The 23311-nt window shown below is 45.1% G+C and overlaps 2 protein-coding genes across 6 annotated transcripts in view; one reads left to right on the top strand and one right to left on the bottom strand.

Annotated features, from left to right (window-relative positions):
* Nucleotides 1-1570: 1570 nt before the first annotated feature.
* On the top strand, nt 1571-7737 carry LOC309594839 (2-epi-5-epi-valiolone synthase-like; the record flags this gene model as incomplete). The annotated part of the gene is made up of 5 exons (XM_082321243.1): nt 1571-1740; nt 3986-4619; nt 5754-5987; nt 6685-6937; nt 7637-7737. 5 exons carry the CDS (start codon nt 1571-1573, stop codon nt 7735-7737), a joined length of 1392 nt encoding a protein of 463 aa, XP_082177369.1.
* A 6559-nt stretch (nt 7738-14296) lies between these two features.
* Nucleotides 14297-23311, bottom strand: part of MITF (melanocyte inducing transcription factor) — a 112507-nt gene continuing 103492 nt past the window's right edge. For all 5 annotated transcript variants that reach the window (XM_082321591.1, XM_082321592.1, XM_082321593.1 and 2 more), the window contains 3 exons: nt 23033-23108; nt 21162-21309; nt 14297-18379 (listed from right to left, as the gene is read on the bottom strand). In XM_082321591.1, the coding sequence (XP_082177717.1) occupies nt 17978-18379; nt 21162-21309; nt 23033-23108 (626 nt within the window). In that variant the 3' untranslated portion in view covers nt 14297-17977. The remainder of the gene's footprint in view (nt 18380-21161; nt 21310-23032; nt 23109-23311) is intronic.

Genomic DNA, 23311 nt, shown 5'->3' with positions numbered 1-23311 from the left:
AACAGGCTAAGATCTTTAGTATGCCATCTAATCCACCCTCCACTAGCTTTGGAGGTGACTTTGGGCAAGTTGCTTCTCTTCTGGTCACTCTATTTTCCTCTTCTGTAAAATGGGGATAACAGTCTGTCCTCTTTGCAAAGCATTTTGCTATCTGGAGATGAAGCCAGCAGTGAGAACCAGATGTTAGGAGTTATTACCCTTCCTGGAGCAGGGCTACATGGCTTTAGAGTTTATTCTTGTAGCTTTTTCCCAAAATTAATTTTGAGATAAATGTAGGTTCCTAAGTGAGTTTGGCTGCAATTAAGCCTTCAATGCAATGAAGTAGTCTTGTCTGATGGGCTCTTGAAGAACCACTTTTTCCAGCCTCTGCTTTTATGCCTCTTTTCAGTTTTCTTGATCTTTGTTTCTGAACAAGGACAGCTTTCAGAAACACAGCCAAGGCGGCAAAAGTCTGGTTTGTATCTTCAGGCACTGCTAGTAAAATCAGAGGAAGATCTTCCCCTATGCTCAGCACACAGAACTGTATGCCAAGGGAATGTTTGGTGTGGCAAGCCGAGCCCAGGGCCCTCCGAAAGCCCCAGCTGGAAGATCATACAGAAAGGTGAATTGTGCTTCCCTCAGTCATGTGGGGAGTAGGGTGACGGCCGCCACCACCAGCAGGGGCTCCCCATCCGCCCCCACCATTCCATCGCTTCCTAGAGAAGGGGAATTCATCCCTCTGGCTGAGCCCGCCCCACAGGATCAACGTGCCTTTGGGTCAGGAAGATGGGGTCTCCCCGAGTACATGGTGGGGATCGGGCATAGTCTTAGTAAGACAAATAGGTGACAAATGAAGGAAAGCACAGGACCCAAAAGGCCGGGTCATCAAGGCTCAGATACCATTGCCTGAACCACACTGCTGATCCCGAAACAACTCCACCACAGGGAAGCCTCAGCATCTCAGAGTCCCACAGGCAGCTGGGCAAATGAATCAAAACTCACCTCATCCCCCAAACAGCCCTTCAGGGGAAAAACTCTCTCTGATTATTTCTTTAAACCCACCATAGAAGCTAAAAACAACAACAAAAATCATTCTGTTCCTCAACACAAGAGAATCCCGGGAATGTGAGCTCAAAAGAGGTTTAACCAGCTAGTATCAATCCTGTCTCCATGCTCCTGCTCCTGTCTCACCCCATAAGAGCGGGTTAGACCCACAGCCAGATCAGAGGCTCCGCACAACAGAGGAGGTTCCTGAACGTCATGGAGAATCACACAAATTGCCTTTCATAACTTTAAATTTGCTGTAGGGCATCATGTTGGAAGGTAATGTTTGCACTCCTATTGTACTTCTTAAGCATTATAAAACTAGCTGATTACACAACCCCATCCTGGCACTTGCACGTGTCTTCAAATGCTCCTAGCACCCCTAACGTGTATCCCAGATTAGATAATCTTAGTTTTGTAATTGGTCTCCCCCGTGGAGACAAGACCTCCCCTTCCAACACCTGGTCACCTGGAGCCTTTAAAAAGCACCTCAAAGGCACCCAGTTATGGGAGATCTCTTAACAGGGAGATTTTACCTTCTGGAAGCATGCCGGTGTCAGAAGAGACCTTTACTCCAGCAGCCCTGGCCACCATGCCCCGGGAGCCCCGGCAGACAGACTTCCAGCTGGTGCGAGTCAAGAGCACATGGTACCGGATCAAGAAAGGAGAAGACCTTTCCGACTGTGAGGACCAGATAACACTCTCCGAAGCAAAAATGTAAGTATAGGAGCCCATGTTGCTCATTGGTGACTGTGCTGGACGGCGCTGGCTAGCCAAACTGTGCAGTCTCCCCGGTAGGATGCATCTCAGATGGAAAAACCATCTTGTGCGCCAGTGCAGCTTAAACCCACCATTACGTGTACAATCCTGTGAAAGTGGGCTTCAAAACATGTGCAGTATGGCAGCACAGGTATTTACTGTTCTCCTTGGCGTGACTTGGCTAAGTTACAGAGGGAATTTTGTCAACAGCCTCAATTTTTGTAGATAGGAAGTTTCTTTAAACTGCTGAAAAGTTTACGCAGGGACTGCTGAATGCTGCACTTGGACTTTTTTTTCCTCTGCATGTACATGAAATCTTTATGCGCAAAAGCTCATGCACAGGCATGGGAGAACGCATTTATAGAGATGGTTGCAGATAAATGAAATGCCTATCTGGGAAAAATAGACACAGTACGTCACTGACAGGAGCAAAAACCATAACACTTCTCTCAAACTGTAGAAGTCACCTAATGCTGCTTGAGACAGAGGAGAGAGAAAAATTTCCCCCAGGGATACATACAGCTCTTTGCTGACATTGCATCTTTCCAGTTAATTATCCTTTAATTACAGGATACTCCTTTTCACGAGCACATGGAGCCCCATGCAGGTCTTCCTTAATACGGCTATGTTTTGCATGTCAGAAGTTTTCTAGCATTTGTCATACTCAGGTTTTAATGTCACAAGTCTAACCTTTTCTCAGTCAGGTCAGAGGGATCTTCACCAGCGCTGGCAGTGGGCAGTGGCTGCCCGTGAACATTGCTCAGGCAGAGCTGCAGTAGATAGAACGGGACTTCAGCAGACCCAAAGGCAGTCTGCTGGACCTCAGTCAATAGCAGAATGAATCTAGGGCCCACAGTACACCCAGAAAAATCCTCAGCTGTCACATGCTTCAACAACAGTATGTTCAGCCTCCAATTCACTACTATTTTTGTACAGCAGAGCGGTTGCAATGGGTGCTAGTTGTGCCATCCGCCACCCAAAGCTGATTCTACCAACTAACATTCAAAATCAGTCTGTCTCTTAAAAGGGTCACAAGCCAGAGACGGATGCACGTGCAGTTAAAGTACAGCTATAAGGTATATATTTGGTGCATTAAAATGTACACGATGATGCTTTTTGTAATGCTGCATTTTAAAAGCCCAGAAAAAATTTTCTGGAAGGTATAAATCCTCATTGTTTTTCTTTAACACTTAAAAAGGTTAAGGATAGACTTAGATGCAATTTGGTAAAGAAAGCAGAAATGCATCTATTTAGACCTATAAGAGAAAGTTCAGGCATGTGGAAAGAAATTGGGCATGTAGGGAAATCTGATTATCCAATGAGCCATCTGCTCATTCAAAAAACAAAACAAAGGTTCACGGAAACTTTCAGTTTTTACCCAACTGCAGCTCAAGAAGTCATCTTACATAAAATACATTTTGCAGTTTCCTTCTGTCTTTATTTCCTCCCTTTCTTGATTCCCAACAAATTAAAAAAGCCACTTGTTTTTCCCCTGGCTCCCCCTGCCCCCCAGAAGTAGTAATGGGGTTGCAGAGCTGTGTTCTTCCCTGTTTCAGATAGATACTACATGCTGGCTTTGTAGGCTTTTATTTATCCTTTAAAACTCCAGTATGGAAATCTTTCCCAACTCTCAAACCATTTTCTTTTACTACCTGGGAGCAGTTCCTATTTCTATCATACCCGTTTCAAGGTAAAGAGATCCACTGTTTCAACTGGAGCATTGCAGAGACACTATTTTGTATGGGTTGTGTGTAGATAGACAGGAATAAATCAACTCTTATAATCTAGATATAGTGGGCAGAGGGTGTTTCCTCCACAAATACTTTGGAAAATTTTGGCAATGTCTTCCCCACTCCCTTTTGGGAAGCTGAAATGATTCATCTGGGGTTTTCTGCTGGGGTTTTCAACTTCCAGCATGAATAACATGCTCCAGCCCTTCTTGCTCTCTATCTTGTCATTCCCATGTAGAAATTCAGCCATTTGACTGTTCACTAAGACATGGGAGGGTTTGTCCAGTACTAAAGCAGTTGAGCCCTGACACCCAGGAGAGTCGTTCCACCCTCGCAGCCCCCCACTTTTTCAGTGCATGGGCAGGAGACTCCACGTTTCCCACCTTCCAGCTACATCCTTAAACTAGTTCAGACATGCAAAGTACAAAAGAGGAATGTAATGATTTCAAATCATGTTTTCTGATTCTTGCCAGAGGTGAATGCATCTCCGAAGGTGGGATTTCCTGGACAATTGAAGCTCCCATCTATTTTTGCTACAAAGTGGTAGAAACATACAATATTCTGGATCCCTCTAACACTACTCTGCTCTGGGGTCACATCACTGACCCCCAGCAACTAGAGCTAGCCACTAGCAGCAAAAGGAAGCTGAGGCGCTTTATTGTCATAGATGAAGTCGTTGACGAACTTTATGGCTCCAAAGTCAGAGAATACTTTGAAGAGAACAACGTTCAGCACAAAATCCTCGCCCTGCCTACCACTGAAGAAACGAAATCCATGGACCTCGTCTTGAACATCTTGCAAGAAGTCCAGAACTTCAGCATTGACAGACGAACCGAGCCCATCATCGCCATCGGAGGAGGCGTCTGCCTGGACATCGTAGGACTAGCCGCGTCACTCTATAGAAGACGTACCCCTTACATTCGGGTCCCAACAACCCTCCTCTCTTATGTTGACGCCAGTGTAGGGGCAAAGAACGGGGTGAATTTCCTGCAATGTAAGAACAAGCTCGGGGGCTACACCCCCCCGGTAGCTAGTTTCCTGGATAGATCCTTCATTCAGAGCATTCCTCGGCGACACATCTCCAATGGCCTTGGTGAAATTTTAAAGGTAAGAACTTTTGCAACTGCAGTTTTCAAACCTGAAATATTGATAAGATATCCATCAGCATCCATGGTGTTGTATAAACTGCCTTATAGAAACAAAGGTGGGCCATCAAAGCTGCATGGGGAGTTTTAACTCTCATTGAACCTATATATATTTTTACAGCTGCTAAACTTGCTAGAATATCCCTCACGTGCAGTGCCTAGTGCTAACCCTACAGAGTAAACTCCAAAACTCAAGGTCAGATGTAGACCGGCAAAACCAGGGAAGAAAGCATCTTCCCGTTGAGGCTGATCCATAGCACTCTAAAATGAATTAATGGCAGAGAATTTGAGGCTCATTATACTGGGGATTAATAATCTGCAAGATCATTTGCACCTACCTTACGGGGTACGTCAAGTGTGGTCAATCAATCTCCTGCGAGACAAATTCTACTTCTAAAATTACCTGGGAAGTGCACAGCAAATGGTTTTATGCCTGAAGAACTTTGAAAACTTTTGATAAAGCAGAGTTCAAGCTGTTGAAGTTTATTAGAGATGAGTTCATAAGTAGCATTTTTCAGTGCTTGCACAGTGGGAACTCCCCAGGATATCTGGAGGTTTCTGGCAAGCACCAGGAAACCCAGAGGTCACCATTCCCCACTGCAGAAGTGGCCTAATGCCTGAGTCAGAGGGTGAAAAAATACATACTTGTAACAATGAAACCACTTCTGAACCCTCATATTCCCTATGTTGCAGTGCTTCCCCACCTTCCCTTGCCCAAAAAGCAATCCCAAGGATTAGATGAGTTATCCTGCAGATGTCCACTGTCCATTCCCTGTCCTGGGGATGGCTACTCTTCAGCTGAGACAGTCTCAAGTTTCCTGCCAGGCACACAAATAGCTAAAGCTTGTTACAAGCTGTCCACTGGGCAATTGGAGCATTTAGCAAAACTGACAGAATGGTCAGAGCTGCCCAGTAGCAAGGGAACTTGTCCACCAGTGCTCTCATAATCTCCGCCATTTTACCAAGCATGCAGGTATTTCTTTACTAGTGTATAACATGATATTAGAGTTCAGTCTACTGAAACACGCAAGTTTTCAACAGCACATACAAGGATCACGTAATTATATTTAATTACCTCTTCTGTTCTTTGTCCTAGATGGCACTCATGAAACACAAAGGGCTGTTTGACCTGCTCAAAAGCCATGGGAAATACCTGCTGGACACCAAGTTCCAGTCCTACAGTGGCTCTGCCAACCACGGGGATGCTGCACTGCAGACTACCAGGATTGCCATTGAAACCATGTTGGAAGAGCTGGCTCCCAACCTCTGGGAGGATGACCTGGACAGACTGGTTGATTTTGGTCACCTTATAAGCCCAGAGCTGGAAATGGTGAGTGACAGACTTTATATTGCAACATCGATTCTAAAAAAAAAAAAAAAAAAAAAAAAAAAAAAATCTATCAGCAGCATGAAAAGTTTGCGCAAAAGGAGCCGAGTTAAACTCCAGATTTGCATGTTATCTCAGATCACCCAACACACCCAGCCTGGTCCTGTTGGATAAAGAGATCCCTTTCCCAGCCCCATTTCCCCCACACCTCCAGCCATGTTTCCTATTCAGACCGCAGGCCAGTTATTGCTTCTTAGCAAGCATTTACCAAAGCACAAAGATGACCAGATTTCAGTGAAGCCACTAGAAATTAACAACATGAGCTCTAACTGTGCAAAGGCATGGAGACCATAGCCTGTATTACTGGGGAGAAATTCCCACTGAGGAATGAGAAGGGAGGACTAGACCTTACGCAAGATTCAGAGCTGTTCCCTCCATCCCATGGTGCTCTTCATCAGTGATTTGAATAGGAGAATTAGAACCTGGATCACTATGGGAGATTTTACATGCAATTAATCACGCGTAAAACAGATCATCCTCTGCAGCCCACAAATCACAAGATGCTAACATGCAGCAGATCTGTATTTCTACTGCTGCGAGTCGAATGTCAATTTTCAGGAGTACTTTGAGAAAAAAAACCTACTTATTTACTATTTGTCAACCCAAACCTTTTCTCCCACCCTCCTTTGCTCCATTTCAGAGGGTTTTGCCGTCGCTGATGCATGGAGAAGCTGTGAACATCGACATGGCATTCATGACATATGTCGCCCATGCACGGGGGCTCATCACCGCCGAGGAGAAGGAGCAGATCATCCAGTGCATGAGGGGCCTGGAGCTGCCGGTCTGGCATGGCGGCTGCAGTTGGCCCCTCATCAAGAAAGCCCTGATGGAGCGCCTGAAACACAGCGGGGGTCAGCCCCGGATGCCTCTCCCCACCGGCCTCGGTGTAGCAGGTACTGTGGCGAGGGACACCAGGGAGCCCCTGGGAGCGGGAGCTCGCAGGGCAGTGGGGATCCCAGCACACTGACCTGCTGGAAAACATGCCCTGCCGTTCTGCAGTTGTACATTTCTGGGTTTACTTCTGCTTTTCTTAACATCTCAATAAACCCATCAAGAGGCAGGATCCTTCTCTTGTGTGTAACCACCAGAACTCGGTTAAGGACTGAGGTCTAATTAATTGGATTATGATTGATGAATGCACTTTGCAGACGTGTTTGCAAACCGATGGTCTGAATGCAGTGCTCTGGCAAACAAACCAACGTCATAAGGGAAAAACAATTCCTTTGTTATACTTGAAAATATGTTATCCTTGGCAAAAGGAATTTGATGTATTACTAGAACTAATACTTGAAAACTAAATAGTATCTGTTCAATATCTGGAATGAAACACTCTTACTTATAAGATTTAAAAAAAACCCAAAAAAACAACAAACCCAACCCCTAACATAGAGGCAATGAATGGGACCAGGTGGTGATCTCTTGCATCAGTATCCATCCAGACTATTTCCATGAAGCTCAGTCTCTACATGGTCACAAGAAAACTGTCTCTCGTAAACTGTTTGGAGGAGCTACTCTCCCCCCTAGTGAGATATTGTATGCAAGCAGGAAAAGCTTCTCTGGATATCCAATTAACTACAAGTCTTATTTTACAGAGATATTCAACGACACTAGTGAAGAGACCCTGGAAAGAGCATACAAGCTGTGGGTGAGGGACTGCAAGACAGTGCTGGAAGAAGAGCCGGCTGCCCTCTGAGAGCTGCAAGCGCGGGCCGATGGTCCTGCCCCATGCATGGAGTTGTTTGACATTGTAAGTTAGTGGGCAGGACTGAATTTTAAACAAGATAAATACAGCAGCACCTGTGAAACCATGTACACCCCAGAGCTGTGTGGAGCAAGAATAATATTGGCATCTGACCTGATTTACCTCTTTTGATTGCTCTATTTGAAAGGGAATTCATTAGACCTGTGTAGTGCTCAAGAAGTGATCACTCAGAAGTGAAACCACCAAGTGCCCATAGCGTAGTTCATAGCAAGCTGTCTCCTTTGGGGGAAAGTGAGTGGCGTTTACTCATTCATTTGGTTAATCCAACCTGGAGGCTGCCATGGCCTCGCACAGCGCTGTCCCACCGTTGCTTGTCGCTGGATCCCTGAAGTTGTATCTGGCTCATAGACCACGTAAAAGAAGCGAGGCATCCTGATGGCATCACGCACAATCTCCATGCTATATAAAATATTTTAAGTGAGTTACCTCCTTCACTAGTTTTGGCATTCTCAGTTCTTCTTGTTTTCTCAGCTCATTCAAACTAGCAAAAAAGAAACTCAGCTGCCAGCCTTTGCTCTCAGTGTAAGGGAACAACACACTCCAATTACAGGCACCATCACGTAGCCGCAGATCAGCAGATACCGCTGCTGTGAAGCACGACAGGAGCTGTATCTTGACAGCATGGCAGTCCTATGTCTTGGGACTCCCAGATACTGAGGACATGCTGGCAAGACTCATCTTGCTGCCAAAATGTATAGCGGTGGTTTTACTGCGTAACCCCCGCAAGCCACCGGCGTGACAAACACGGTATGATTTGCTTCAGTGCTTCAGTGCCTAAGAACGAAGTTGAGCTGCAGGCTATACCGCAGAAACCCCCCTGGCATCCCCACGGAGCGTCTGCCACGGGCCTCCTTGTACCTGGCTGCCATGGGCTCCTTCCCCATGGCAGTGCTTTCTGGGTAGATAAGGTCAGCTGGGGAAACCCAAGAGAAATTGGGGGACTCCAAGTGAGTTTATCATCTGCAAGCAGCCTCAGTGTCATGTCTCAGGATCCTGGCAAAAACAGGTGGACACAGAGCAGATTATGTATCAGATGCTGACTGTGAAAAATATAAAGGCAATGTCATCCTTCTCCCTGGAGGCTGAATCAAAGGAATCACAACCAACAAACAGCCTTTGAATTATTTACAGCATTATTATCTATTTTTTTTCCTTATGTCATACCAGTTTGTGCTGATGTGCTGGCTTCTGTTTTGCTGAAGTAATAAAAGCTATTAAAACTGGAAAACTTTTAAAATAATGATTCCATTGCTGCACACAGTGCATGCCTGTGTACATTTCCACGTACTCAAGAGACAGAAAGACACTGGAGGAGTCAGGAACAGAGCTGACATAATAAATCCCTTTTCCTCTTGAGCCTGGAGAAGATGTGCCTAAAAATACACAAAAAGACTTTCCCAGCCCTTTTCCAGAGCCATGCATTACTCCAGTTTCAGGGCGGGGTTGCGCACAGGTGGTACCACCTTACCAAGCAGACCTCTCACAGGGCTCCGGCAGCAAACAGCACATCCTCAGAGCCGCATCTTCCCATAGAAATAATCCCCTTATGCCCTGAGTTAAATAAGCCTGTGGCTGAGGATATCAATTAAATTTTGTCCTTTTTCCAGACCATCAAACACAGGTTCATTCAGCCGGTTCCTGACAGCATCCACCGCGCGGGGAAAGCATCGCTCCTGCTCACAAGGAAGCCATCTGCACTGTCAGCCTTTCGCTAGAACAGAAAGGGACAGTGCAACACAAGACTAGATGGGGATCTGAACATTTCAGGAGCGTGAGAGAGCCGCAAGAACAGCAGCGCTGAGGGACAACGTGCTGAGCGCCTCCGGGAGGGGAGGTGTGTGTTGTCTCTACGCCTTCTGGTGCTGGCCACCTCTTGGAGGTGACCTGGGACCGGAGCCCTGTAGCTCTGGTGCTCCTCTCCCAGAATTTAGGGTGATCACCTGGGTATGCTCAGTTTTCCTCCTCTCCAGGAGCTGGATGGGCCATTTTTCACACCAGATAATCTAGAAATGAATGAAGCACAGGATTATCGGCTGCTCAACAGTCAGTGTCCTTCAGTGCAGGAGTCCTTCTCCTGTTTACCTATGTGGAAGAGGTACAAGACAAACATCAACTTGAGTTGCTTAATTTAAATGTCCAGGGAGAGACCCTCAGGAGCCCAAAGGCATTTAGCACTCCAGTCCCATGGAAAGCCAAGCGGCGGCTTAGCAGGGTCCAGCCAAACTGAACCCAGAGGGGTCACAAAACCACACGTACCCGTTAAAAGCCCAACACCTAAGGCTGATGTGCTATCCGTGACAGTGACGTGGCTGTGGGTCACCTGCCAGCCATTCCCACGTGTTGGCTTTGCCTCCGTCTTCAGGAGCCAGGGTGCGTGTGTGACAACATATCAAAGGAGCTGGAGCGCAATTAAGACTGAAAAGTGAACACATGATTATTATTTTTTACCCTCCCTTCTGCTGTGGGTGACAGAATACAATCAACCCCTGACATGCTTGGTTGCTTAGTAGCAGACAGCCACATTTTTAATTATATACTAAAATATGCTAAAGAACATAAAACGGCTGTGTGACTAATATGTGTATATCAAGAAAGGCATATGACAGCAGCTAAATTGCTTCAGTGTCTGATAGAGTGCCTCTGCCAGGCTTGTCATCGAAAGATCAAGGGAAGGAGGTGGAAAGTATTATTAATAAAACAGTGACTTTTTAAAATACACCTCATTGTTTGCAGTGCATTTTTTTTTTAATGATGTCTAGCATGAATTTAATTCTTTTCCATTTATTCAGCTTTGATTTAATTCCTGCTTTCTCAAATGGAACTATTATCATTAACCTAAAATGTCTGCTTATTTTCTTATTACCTTCAATGACGTATTACTCCAAAGAGAAAAGTGGAAAGCCGTACGGGACCCAGATGGGTTCTCCACAGCGAAAGTTCTTCATGGGTTTGTTTGAACGAAATTACTTTAGTGGTCAGAGAACAAGAAATTATTTTATTATTTACATGTTCTGAAGTAATTTCTTTTGCAACAACCTGCTCTAGAAACTGCTTTTCAGCAGGGGAAAAAAAAAGAGAAAGATTATGAGCTCTGATATTTTTAATAAAGGAGTAACTACACAGTTATTACTCATTTCCAGTCAATAGCAGCATTAAATGTACCCAATGTTAAATGCGAATCAGGCCAGAGGTCTTGAAGATACTAAAAGATTTTGACTAAATGTATTTAAAGTGGCTAAACAGTGATGAACATAACGGCAACTGCACTATTCCTCGTACAGCACAGCATGTGCTCAACGGTGCTGTGCTCGTCTGTCTGGAGCCATTACCGCCAGTAAAAATTACATGCTGCATTCAGAGAAAACAACTTGCAAATGACAGCATTAAACCATGACTAGCCTTAGAGCAAGCCGAGCTCACTGGCCTGTACCGGGTTGGAGCCAACATGGTGCCGCAGGGGGATGCCGCCTCCATTGGGATGCAGCCAAAATCATCACCGCGGCAGGGCCTAAGCCCACTGAGGGAGGCCTGCCGTCATTAAAGCTTCACAGCCGGCAAGAAAGGATGCAGCCCCACAAGAGTGTGCTGTTCCCTGCTTTTTTCATTAACGTCTAAGTCTTGCTGCCATCAAAGGCAAGGAGGAAAGCTAGCAGGAGCAGGGAGCTCTGGAGAGGCACTGCTGAATGGCGAGAGCAGGCAAAGCATTTGAGCGAGACCAGAGCTGCGTGCCCCAGCTACTGAACCCCACCCAGGGCCCAGAGCGCATCCCACGGGCCCAGCCCTGCTCCCGTGGGGCGAGCACCACGCTCAGACGCTGGGTCTTGTGCTGGAGCCAGGCGCTTGTCCTCCCTCCCAAGTAATTGTGGCTGCCCTACCGATGGCGACAGCAAGGCGACCGCTGACGGGCTGTGCCCAGCTCCCAAAGCCTCTGATGGTGTCCTATGGCCATCCCAGATGGCCCGTGCAGCTCCCCTGGCTCACAGCAGATGCATCAGGACGTTTAAGGATTTCTCCCATAGGTCCTTTGAGACAGTATCCACAATATGCAACTGTGCACATCAACCCCATGGTGATTTTTATAAATACATTTAAAAAGCAAGCAATATTTAGATGCTTTGCATGCCCTGGCTCATCCTACTGACCGTAGCAGCCTTCTCATTGCCTCGCACAGCTCTTGGACAGCATTAACACAGAGGGCTGTTGCAGGAACCGTTGTTTCCTTCTACAACCATAGCGCACAATGGTGCCTCAGCCCTGGTGATCCCAGCCCTGGTGACCCCAGCCCCGGGAAGCGCAGGGATGGGCTAAAAGAGTGGCAGCACGAGGGGCTGGGAGCTGCCTTCTCTCTGAGGAATCGCAAACGAGAGCATCCGTCCACGTTCAGCATTGCCAGAGTTCGACAGAAGCCTTCTCACTCCTTTAGGATCCAGGTAAGAAAGTCATAAAAAAAAGATTTGCACTGAAACTGCAGCTTCAGGCCTCAGTGGAGACAGAAGCCTTGACACACGCCCATTAACAGAGGAGTTGCTCTCAAAAACTTAGTTAAAAACGGAGCCATTTTAAGTAAGGGTGCACTTTGGATCATAAGCAAAGACGATGGCCATGGTCAGGGCACATGGATTTAACCTGCAAGGCAGCATCCTATCAAATCTTATTGGCTTTAATAAACCAGACACACTTTTTCAACCATTCCCCTGCAATTTTAAGCAAGTGCATTTCAAAGGAGCTGAAGAAACAGAGAACACAATGACCATTCAGTGCCGGGCCTACCCCCAGATGCGATAGCAAAAGGAGCAGCAGCTGCTGAACCTGCTGAGGCAGCACAACCACCATCTCCTTCCCAGCATCAGGAGCTGCCGAGCTCCCAGGTGTCTCCTTGGAAGGAAAGCACGACGCAGTGACATGGTAACAGGGTCCTACTGTGCCGCCGCACCGTGCAGCCGAGCCCCACAGCGTCCCACAGCCTGGCCATGGGGCTTTCCAGCAAACCAGACCCCGCCAGGCGTTGGTGACCTTATTTTTAACATCCACTTTCTTACCCTGCGCAGAATTTTTCAGGCTTGTCCAAAGGAACTAAAAGGCTTCTAAGCAAACCTGCTACCACCTCTTTACCGACAGACATTGAGCAACTGCTTACAGCCATTACCCCCACGAGGGGTTTTCTTCCTGCTCCTCCGAGGTTCTGCAACCCAGCTGAAACCCAGAGCTGCTCCCACCAACAAGAAATTCACTCCCAAAACACAGCACTGGCAGAAGTGACCACCAAAAGGAAAGCCAAAATACATCCAAAACCTCTAAATTAAATTAGAAATTATATCCTAGGCTGCTGATAAACAGATTTCCTATTGCAGTACTACAATGCCACATTCTAATACCATGCTGAAGCATTACAAAGCCTGCTGGAAACACTCACAAGCTTCAACTCTAATATCTTCTACAAAGAGGCCACCCAGCTTTCCTGCTCTATTCCTAGCAGAGTCAGGTAGCTTTGCCCAGCATTTTTTGTTTGGTTGTTTTTTAAATTGAGTGATGCAGGACAGCTAGTAATTTTTAATTGCAACTGAATTAAGTATTTCCTACTCCTAATAGGTATCAGATTTCCAAGACAGGCCAAATTCAAAGCTTCTGTTGTTCGTATTCAGGGCTTAAATGCCATGAGATAACAGGCATTAACCACCACTGCTGCTGCAGCAATGTCCACAGAGATGGCGAGGACTCCACGCTGTGAGCACACTAAGCAACAGGCTGTCGAAGAACAAGACCAGAAGGGATGAAAGCAACAGAGAGACAAGGAAAAATAATGAAGATGGGAAGACAAAACAAGACCCCAGCTGGTTCCTACCCAGCACTAGCAGCAGCTCCCAGCACAATCCAGGAGCAGCCGTTTGCACGTTGGGTGAGTGGAGGCTTCAGAGTGACCCAGGGGTAAGCAGAGCGAGGACTCGGATCTCTCCGCGCACAGCTCAGCCGGAGAAGGCGGGGAGGTGCTTCTGTGCAGGACTGCTGGGGGTAGGTGACCTTGCAGGAGTGACAGCATGGCGAAAGGGTGTAGGTACCCCGAGGCCTCACCGAGCCCGTGCCTGACAGAGGGCAGCTGGTGGCAGGCGGCCAGGGGTGGTTTTGGCAGACACCCCTTTGAGAAGGGAGAGAGGCGAAAGGCAAGAGCCCACAGGAGGGGAGAGAGGCAATGACATTTTTTCCACGTCCGCCTGTTTTGTTCCTTACGCTGCACCGTAAGCTTTGGGTCTATCTGCTTTGGTGTGTATTTGCAAAACCCAAGCGGGGCCTGATCCGTAGCTCCGTCCCCCCGTGCTACCACAATACAAACACAACCAGACAGCTCTGGTGCAAGCAGCATTGCTGACTGACACCAGGTCAGGAACATGGACACATCCACCGCCAAGTCACAAACATGGGAGCACTGCTGGGTCTTCAAATGCACAGAAAAACAACGTTCACTTACACTGAAAACGAGTGGCTTACACAGACGTATGTGAAAAACCAAATGCTTTAATCCATCTATCAAGAACAACAGTTCAAATTATTTCATTGGATACATTAATATTGATCCATAATTTACAGTGCTATGGACCATACACAAATTATTGCTGCAGTCAACAGCAGATGAATATCAACATTACAGTACCAAGCATCATAGCAAGAGGCAGTAATTAATGTCACTTTTTCAAGAAATATAGGTATTTATACTATTATCAACATCAGCTTCCCCCCCAGTGCATTTTATGTCAAACAACATAAATGTAAGTAAGTGCATTATTTTGTGCTTTGTGCTTTCCTTATGTACCTTCTTTTTGCTTTTACAGGTTGTAAGAGTTAAATATTGCTTTGTAGGCCAAAAGCAGTAAGGAAGAACTTCATAGTACTCTGCATGTTCCTGCTTGTTGCATGGCTTTGGCAAAGTGAGAACTGGTAGGTATCCCATCCACTTGCTCAGGGAAGCCATCGCCAGCCCAATGTCACACAAGACACCGTCATCAGACTGGGCAACAACTTCTGTCCATCTCACTCCACCTAGTTCATGCCAAACCCTGCCTCTAATTGCTGTCTCTGTCCTCTGCCATTGATCCCCTGTAAAACGTCACGGCCACGCGTTCCACCATGCGCAAACAGGCAAAGACATCTCCAGTTCGCACCCGCCTGGAGGTCTGTGTCTCCTAGAGATGTCCCCACTGCAGCGTCAACATGCTTCCACTCAAAAGGGTGGGCAAACTCAGAGGAGGGCTGTAGCCTAAGGAAACACGGGGTGAAGAGTGAGCCGGGCACAGCGAGTCATGTGTCACCCCAGAGCAACACAACATATGGAGAACACACAACACAGCTGCTGGGGCCACAGCAACTTTTATCAAGAAATCCAGCTCTTGATATAATGGTTTTCCTTGAATCCTAACTCATCTTCACACAGGATGTAGCCAAAAATCAGAAGTCATGGCTGTCAGCAAGTACCAGTGTTTCACGTAAGCTTGAAAAATATTTATATACCACAGTCTAGACTTCAATTTCTGAATGCCCAGCATGGGCATCAAACCAAAAGCCTTATTCAATATATTCAGTGGTTTTCAGTTACTACACTCAAGCGTGCACACCCTGATTTTGTACAATGCTGCAGAGCTGTCCCATTTTAATGGCGAAGGGAAACGCAACCCTGTGTTACAGCTACAAGCATTTTACAGCCCTGATTTTCTTTACCTGTCACCATTACCAAACAGCAGCACCAGAAGCCTGTACCCGCATACTCGACTTGGAGCTAACTACGGCACAGCTGCCTTGCAGGGAATTTCCCTGCCCGAGGACTGCGAGGGCTGCAGTGCATCCTGCAAGCTCCTGGGTCCTGCCCTGGGCCAGAGCTTCACTACCCTAGGAAAGACACATTCCCAAAAGCTGTCTGGGGTGGGAGGGAGAGGCATCACTATCATCTAACTCCAGCTCCTCCTTCAAAAAATTAAAAAAGAAAAAAACCAACCAAAAAAAGAAAAGCTACAACCTGGTGGTTGCATCAATGCTAACACATAGCTTGCCAGTCAAGCAGAAACAGAGATGGCCGGACGCAGCCAGCAACAGCGACAGAAAGAGCGACGCGAACGAAGACCCCAGAATACCGTAACAGCAAGCTGCGTCCCCGCCGAGCCCCGCGGCCCTCGCCACCAGCGCCAGGAGGAGCGGTGCCAGGCAGGGGACACTTCAAGAACCCTTCCGTGGGGAAACGTTTGGGTGAAAGCTCAGCGAGCCACGCCACCGGCTACGGGAAATCCCAACCTTGTCCCCAGCTGTCCCATCGCTACCCAGTTCACATTGGATTTCTGAACACTAACTGCTGCGACCAAGGTTTCCTTATAAAGCCTGCCAACCTGGCACTCAAGTCACTAACCGTTTCACTTATCCTATGTAATTTCCAGTGTAGCACAAAGGAGAACGGGAAGCTCTTGTTTTCTATACGTAGGCACCATGCTACACTTCAATGTCCTATAAAACATCACCCTAAAGCTCTCTCCTATGCCACACTTCAGTCAGTGCTAGTCGAGGAAGACTACAACTAGAGTTTAAGGCACTTCATTCTGAACGAGATACGCTTGCCGGCCGCTTGCGAGTCAGCTGTAGGCTGCTATTGAGAAATCCATTCAATCCGTCTAGCTCATAACACCACATGTCACCTCTGTAAAACACCTAGGCTCGATATAATACAAGTATAACTACCGTTATTGCATAGGACTACACTTGAGTAGATAATGCACCGAACTACTTTTACAACATTGTTGCATGTTAAAAATTAATAACATTGTTATCAAGTAACAGTTATTTGCAGATACAGTAATTTACTCTTTTTTTTTGTTTGTTTTGTTTTTCTTACGTCAGCCCCAGTGCTGAAATAAAACACAAATTACTATAACGGGTATATTAACTACATAGTTATGTTTCCAAGCATATTACTACTTTTTCTGTATCACTAAAAATAAATATGTAAGTTCAGTTTCTCTACAGAGTTGTTTTATTACCTAATCTAAATTTGTACTCTACCTTAAATGTGTTTAAAAACATTTTCAAAGTGAGACTGTAATATACAAAATATTCTCAAAATCTCTCTTAAAACACAGAACCCTGCATAAAAGCTTCCTTTCAAGTGTTTACAAAGAACGCAGAAAACTTCCAATGAGTTTTAAAAATGTCAAAAAATTGTTGCAATATTAAGAGGCAAAAATCTTACAAATGAAATACAAATATATTTAAAACAAAAAGTTGAGGATAACTAAGGAATCCATGCAAATCAAAATAAACTGTACAATGCAATTTAAAAAAAATAAAGCCAATTAGATATGTACAACATAATGTGCCCAGCTGATAAAATGTATCAATTTTTTTTTGTCCAAAGAGTGCATACCAACTTACAGTGCTCCTGCTTGGTTTACAGTCATCAATGTGTGTTACAAAACAAAATAAAAATCTAAGAGAAAAAACTCGAACCGTGATCAAAAGGAAAACCCAAATCAGCTCAGAGTAAAATTAAACGGCACTCTGAGAAAGAGACTCGCATCTTCCTGCAATTTTCAGCAACAGCATTTTATATCAGAATCAACACAATCAGGACGTCTTAACACTTTTTTTTGTTTGTTTGTATTCTGAGTGGAGTAGGGTGGGTATTTTTCCCTAAACACTTGTCATGTAAAGACCAGTGTTTGAGGGACACTGTATCTTTAAGGCAGCACTATTCAATTAATACAATTACAAATTGGACTTTTTTTTTTGGTTTCTTTACATTCTTTAACTTTACATTTTTTTTCCAAGTAAATAGTTTGCATTTACAATTCTACGATTCCCCCCTCCCCCCCAGTAGAAACAGACTCTTCATTTGTAATTCTATTGCTTTGAGTAGATTTGACCAGTTCGAAGTTCTTGGCGAATCCAGTTCACAGATACTGTACATATGCTGTACAATATTTCAGAGGCATTGGTAGTTTTAAAATAGAATATACAAGTTTCTTCACAAAAATTCTAAAAAAAATCCTATATATATATAATATATACACACACACACACACACACACAGGGCTACTGATGAAGCACAGGGAAAAAAAATCAAAAAATTCTACAAAAGGTAAATTATTTAATCTACTGATCAAGAAACAAAACAGTTTATGAAAGATGTGCCAAGTATATGCTAACAAGCATGATCGGTGTCCTCCATGCTCACACTGCTCCGCCTGCTACTTGTCTTCGATGCTCCAGGAGACACAGAGGAAAGCAGTGGATCAGTTACTCCGACAGGGGAGAGGGTATCGTCCATCAAGATATCTTCCAGCTTGGATCCCATTTTTGCAGGAACACTGTAAGTGCCAGTCGGTTCAGTCACATTTCCGAGGTTGTCACTGAAGGTGATGGTACCATCAGTGAGATCGAGGGTGGTAGTGCACGACAGGTCTGTGTGGTGCGGCATGATGTCTTGGTTGCAGTTGTCCAGCACAGGCTCTTGTTTGATGACCCTGTTGACCATATCAGGGGAGCAAAGGCCTGTAGATGGAACAAGGGACAGTCCGTGTGCCCGAGCTTGCATCTCAAGTTCCTGTGAAGGAGGATAAGGGACAAATTAAAAAAAAAAAATCTGAAAGCAAAATCTGTCATCTTACACTCATCTGTACTGTGACCTGCATCTTCCTTCTGTTGTACACAAACCGTTTCCTCCCTTTCAGTAGCAACAAGTGCTTGCACCTTGCACACTTCTGCCCTGCAGATTTTCACCTGAACATTATTCTTGAAGAGGTGGGTAAACACCACCCCACACACGTCCTTCACACTTCTCCTCAGAACCTACACCAGAGCCAAAACCCAGTGCTCCGCAGAAAGGAAACGCTCAGCCTCCTTCTCAAAGCAGTGCCACAGTAGGCAAGTTTGGCATCAGGTCAGGTGAGGAAAGCATTTAAAAGTTTAAAAAAAAATGAAATAGCACAAGCATACGCTTAGTACTTTTTTTTTTTTTTTTTTTTGAAGTCATATGTAAAGACATAGCATGTCTACACGATGCTTATCATTTCCCGCTGAGACACTAGAAGGGACATTTCTCATTCTACAAGCCTGGTAGAGCTGGAAGTAAAGAGGTCAGCCAAAACTGAGCAGCACTATTCCTGCCCTGAAACATTATAGACAAGTCATAGGAAGGCTTTAGACTTCACACACAGCCAGGATTCTTTGAATCTTCATGAAAAGTTTAAATCCCACCTTCACATTTAATCGCATAGATGCACTTGACTGAAGACAGATAATAGAAGAATTCACTTAAATGCCCTTTTTTAAATGCAGCAATAAGAGAGACGTTTTGCTTCTACTTATGCATTATATTAGGCAATCACAATCACTGTTGTGATTGTACCGTTTCTGGATATTCCTGTCACTGAGGTTGATTAATAGCCTTTTTTCCATTTTCAAGCTAAGACAACAAGCTTGTAATGGCACACTGCAAGATCAGTGGAGAAGGTGGAAGAAAGAAGCACTTCTTCCATCAGCTACCATGCCAAAATCAGGAGTTCCTTATTCTGTGCTTAATCAAAATCAACACAAAAAGGGAAATAGAGACTTCAGGTTATTTGCCGCCAGATGTATTGCCCATTATTCAAGGATCTGGTTTTTATGTTATTTTGATGGAAGAAGCAGCTAGAGCAGATGGATAATGCAAAGAAAGATGAAAGATGCTTAAAAAGTGATCTGACGTAGCTTTGAAATACCACTGCTTGATGTTGCTCTGCAGAAGGGTCGTGCGTCTTTATCGTCTCACTCTAGCGAACGGATTGCTCAACAAAGTACAAAAACTGCACTGAAGCTCAACCCAGCCTGTTCTATTTTAAAGCTGTTTACTGCCACACTTGGCTCTCAGGTATTTCTAGCTTCGTTATCTACTCTGTGGATTAGCCGTGCTGTGGTTCAGGGGCTTCCTGACACAGCAGCCAGCCTGGCACACTGCAGCCTGCATGCAGACTTCAGCTGTTCGCACCGCAGGTGAGTAGCAACATGAGAATATCTGGGACGCACAGACAGACCTGATGGGCTGCTCCATCACTGTCTCCATGTTATGTGTTCTTACACCCAATTGTAGATATACTTCTTTAATTACCCTTTTATGGAGAGGGGTGGATATCCAGCTATCTTTGCCCACCTGGAGAACCGATTTGACTAACAAAAGCTGTGTAGGCTGCAAGGCTAAGGTTTGCCTTCACCTCAAGCTGGATAGGAAAGGAATTAATTAGAGAAACAGAGTTCTCATCCCTAAATCTCTGTGTAATACAGGCTATTGGGAACCTGGGTGAATCTAACAAGGCAACAACCCATAGAGAAAACATTCATGCCACCTACTGCTTTTCAGTTTTGAGGAGAACTGTTTTACAGTCCTACAGACTTCAAGGAACAAGGAAGACAACCAACCATAGCTCCTCAGACAAAAAAAAAAAAAGGCAAGCTCAACATCCATAGCTCTTGGTTGTCTTGCTGCAAAAACTCTTGGAGCACTCCTATTACGTATGCTTCTCTGCAACTGCTCTCAGACAAGCCAGGGCGCTCTCAACATTAAATACAGCTGCCAGTCCCCAAGGTATCTACGGTGAGCTCAAGATACAGTGCTGCAGTGTCTGTCACCAATACTGCCCTCCCTGCCCCTTTTTGTCCTGCGACCAGTGTTTAGCCTCCACCAGAAAGCAGATGACAGGTTCCTGCAGAGCAGCAGGGAGAGGCTGATTGAGAGAAGAAATAAGAGATCAGATGTAGAAGACTGCAATCCGTAGAGCTTCTCTGACAAACAGGGCCTAGATTGATCCTGATACCATTTAGAAAACCCACAAGCAAAACAAAAAGATTTCATTTATTGCCGTTCATCCAAAACTGCTTCAGAAGAAAAGAAATCAAGCACTAAAGCTATAGGTCAAAAAAACTCCATAAACAAGAAAACTAAAGTGAACATAGTCCCAAACAGTTGAACTGAATTTGACCACTATCAAGAAATACATCATATATGAAGTCCCAATTCCTTAGGTCTGGCACCCGCCCCCCCTAAAAAAAATTACCATATAAATCTTCCTTATAGTATGGTTTGCAACTTATGTTGGCCACAGTAGAACAAAAATAGACCAGCCCTAAGTGCTTTTAAAAAAAAAAAAAAAAAATCCCAACACTCTAGTAAACTAATGTATCCTGCTTTTTTTTTTTCTGGAAAAATCTCTGCAGACATCTCAGCATTGGTCACCATTTATTAAAATGGTGGTTCCTTCTAACCCCCATTCCTATAAACAAGCTTCAGTTACCATTATTGGAGGTCACACACTGCAACATCAAGAGCATTTGCAGCTTATTTATCAGCAAACCTGTATTCTGAGCAGCAGGTGCCTGTTGGCATGTTCCAACTTTTTCTGTCTGTTCTCAAGCTCCTTCGTGCGTTGCTGTTCTCTTTGCAGCTTACGGATGTAGTCCACTGACGCTTTTAGAATAGTTCCCTTATTCCAGCGCATATCCCTTTGAAATCAATAAAAAAAGGAAGAGTTAAGGCTCTCAGGGAGGCTTTATTTTATAGTTGTTACCTTCACGTCAGCAGCTATGATTACACCTCACACATACATAACACCTGGCTAATATTTATTCTGAGTTTATGAATACAGAAGGTATTTGAAATGCACTAGAGGGGGCCAGAGTGCAGCTATTGCAAGGCAGGCTGCAGCCAGCCCCGGCGCAAGGGCACAGAGAGCCCAGGGGCTGCCCTCTGGCCACCCAGGCTCCCCGCAGCCCCCCGGGGCCAACCCCCAGCCTTCTGCGCAGTTTGGGACCTGCACTGTGCAGAGCGACCGAAGACCAGAGGCTCCTTTCATTGCCTTATGGCAAGGCTGCAAAACAACAACAAAAAAATCCCCACAAGACTTTTCTCAACCATCGCATGGCTTGCTGTCTGGGTGATGCCTGATTTCAGCTGGGGAATTAAAAGGACCATATATGACCTGGTGCTTCTGTGGGAGAAACACCTGAGGCCCTTTAGCTCCCAAGCAGCAGCAAGCAACAGTCCTCCTGGTGGCACTGTATCACAGCTGTGTCACGGTAGGAAGAGAAGAGCCCAATACAGCAGCATATTCAGGCATTTAAACTCAAATTCCGGATAAAATACAAATGCCACACTGCAGCCTAGGGTTAATGGTTCTGCAGTCAGGGGGTACATGGCTCCCATACTGCTTCTCCCACATTATTCCTCCTACACTTGATTTAAAGAGAGAGGCTGCCTGCTTCATCTACTCCCCCACATCATCTTACTTGGTTTAAACAAAACAAAAGTTTACTGCAGACTATCGGACCAAAGATCCACCTGTGTCGTAGGTTGATACTGTGCAATATTGTCTTGCTTGCCTTAGAGGAAGCTAAAGAGCCTCTCTGAAGAGTAGCTCTGAGCTGCTCCACGAGCAACTGCCTTAAAATAATGGAAACTTTCCCCAAAAGCGTCACGGGGCATTGATTCAGATTTAAGTGAGACTTTCAAGCTGCAGAGCAAAGGGGGTTCCTTGCTATTGAATCCGTGTTGGGTAAAGTTAAGACAAGTTAGTAACAGTAAAATTACCTAAAAGAACTACTGGGAAACCACCACAAACACTGGCAAATTATCAGTGAAGAGATACACAGGTATGCTCTTTATTTTTCTTTTTTCTTGGAGGAAAGGGGAATACGATTGCTTCCCAGAGGAACTGCCCTCCATTTTCACAGAAAGAGGGATTGGTTCTGTCTTGCCAAGCTATGGTATCTAATAAATTAAAAAAATCATTTAGCAAGACAAGCAGCCAGCTAAGCAGCAAGACTAGACTGAGGTTTCGCATCCTGACAACTCTGCCTCTGGTAAGGCAGTCATTCCTAGCATCAACCCCAGCCCTGCCAAAGCACAGGGTCCTGCAAGATGCTGAGCTGCTGCACAACAGTACTGTGACTATTTTGTGACAAAAACCATCAAATTAATACAAACTTAAACAAGTTCCAAAAAGGAAAAATTAAACCCCCCAAAACAATCTGCAAAAAAATATAGTGGAATTCAAGCATTTCTACAGTCGTGGAGTGCCAAGATCATCCAAGATTATACAAGAAAACTTGGGATTGGGGGGGGACGGACGGGACAACTGACTCTTTATCTCCCCTAAGATTTTTTTTTTTTTTTTTTTTTCTTTTAACACTTCCCTCCCAACAGTCTCCTTGAGCACATTATACTTACGGGTCATTTGACTTGGGTATCAAAGTGCCTAGTTCTTTTATACGGTCATTAATATTAAATCTTCTTCTTCGTTCAACTTTAGGAAAAACAGCACAAATGTTACAGGTAATATTCACACTTGATTACAACATATAAAGTGTTTTATCAAAGATTTCTTTAAGCGCTTTTGAAATGTTCATCTGAAGCTTAAAATCCAGCGACACAGTAATTTATTTTGCTCTCCTACACATGGACACACTAAGACAGAAGTTCTGTCTATACTGTAAAAATGTGGGACTG

The sequence above is a fragment of the Platalea leucorodia genome (assembly GCF_965183815.1).
Source record: "Platalea leucorodia genome assembly, chromosome: 9".
Lineage (NCBI taxonomy): Eukaryota > Metazoa > Chordata > Aves > Pelecaniformes > Threskiornithidae > Platalea > Platalea leucorodia.
The sequence above is the reverse complement of the archived record's forward strand: the minus strand, read 5'-3'. Positions and strand labels throughout refer to the sequence as shown.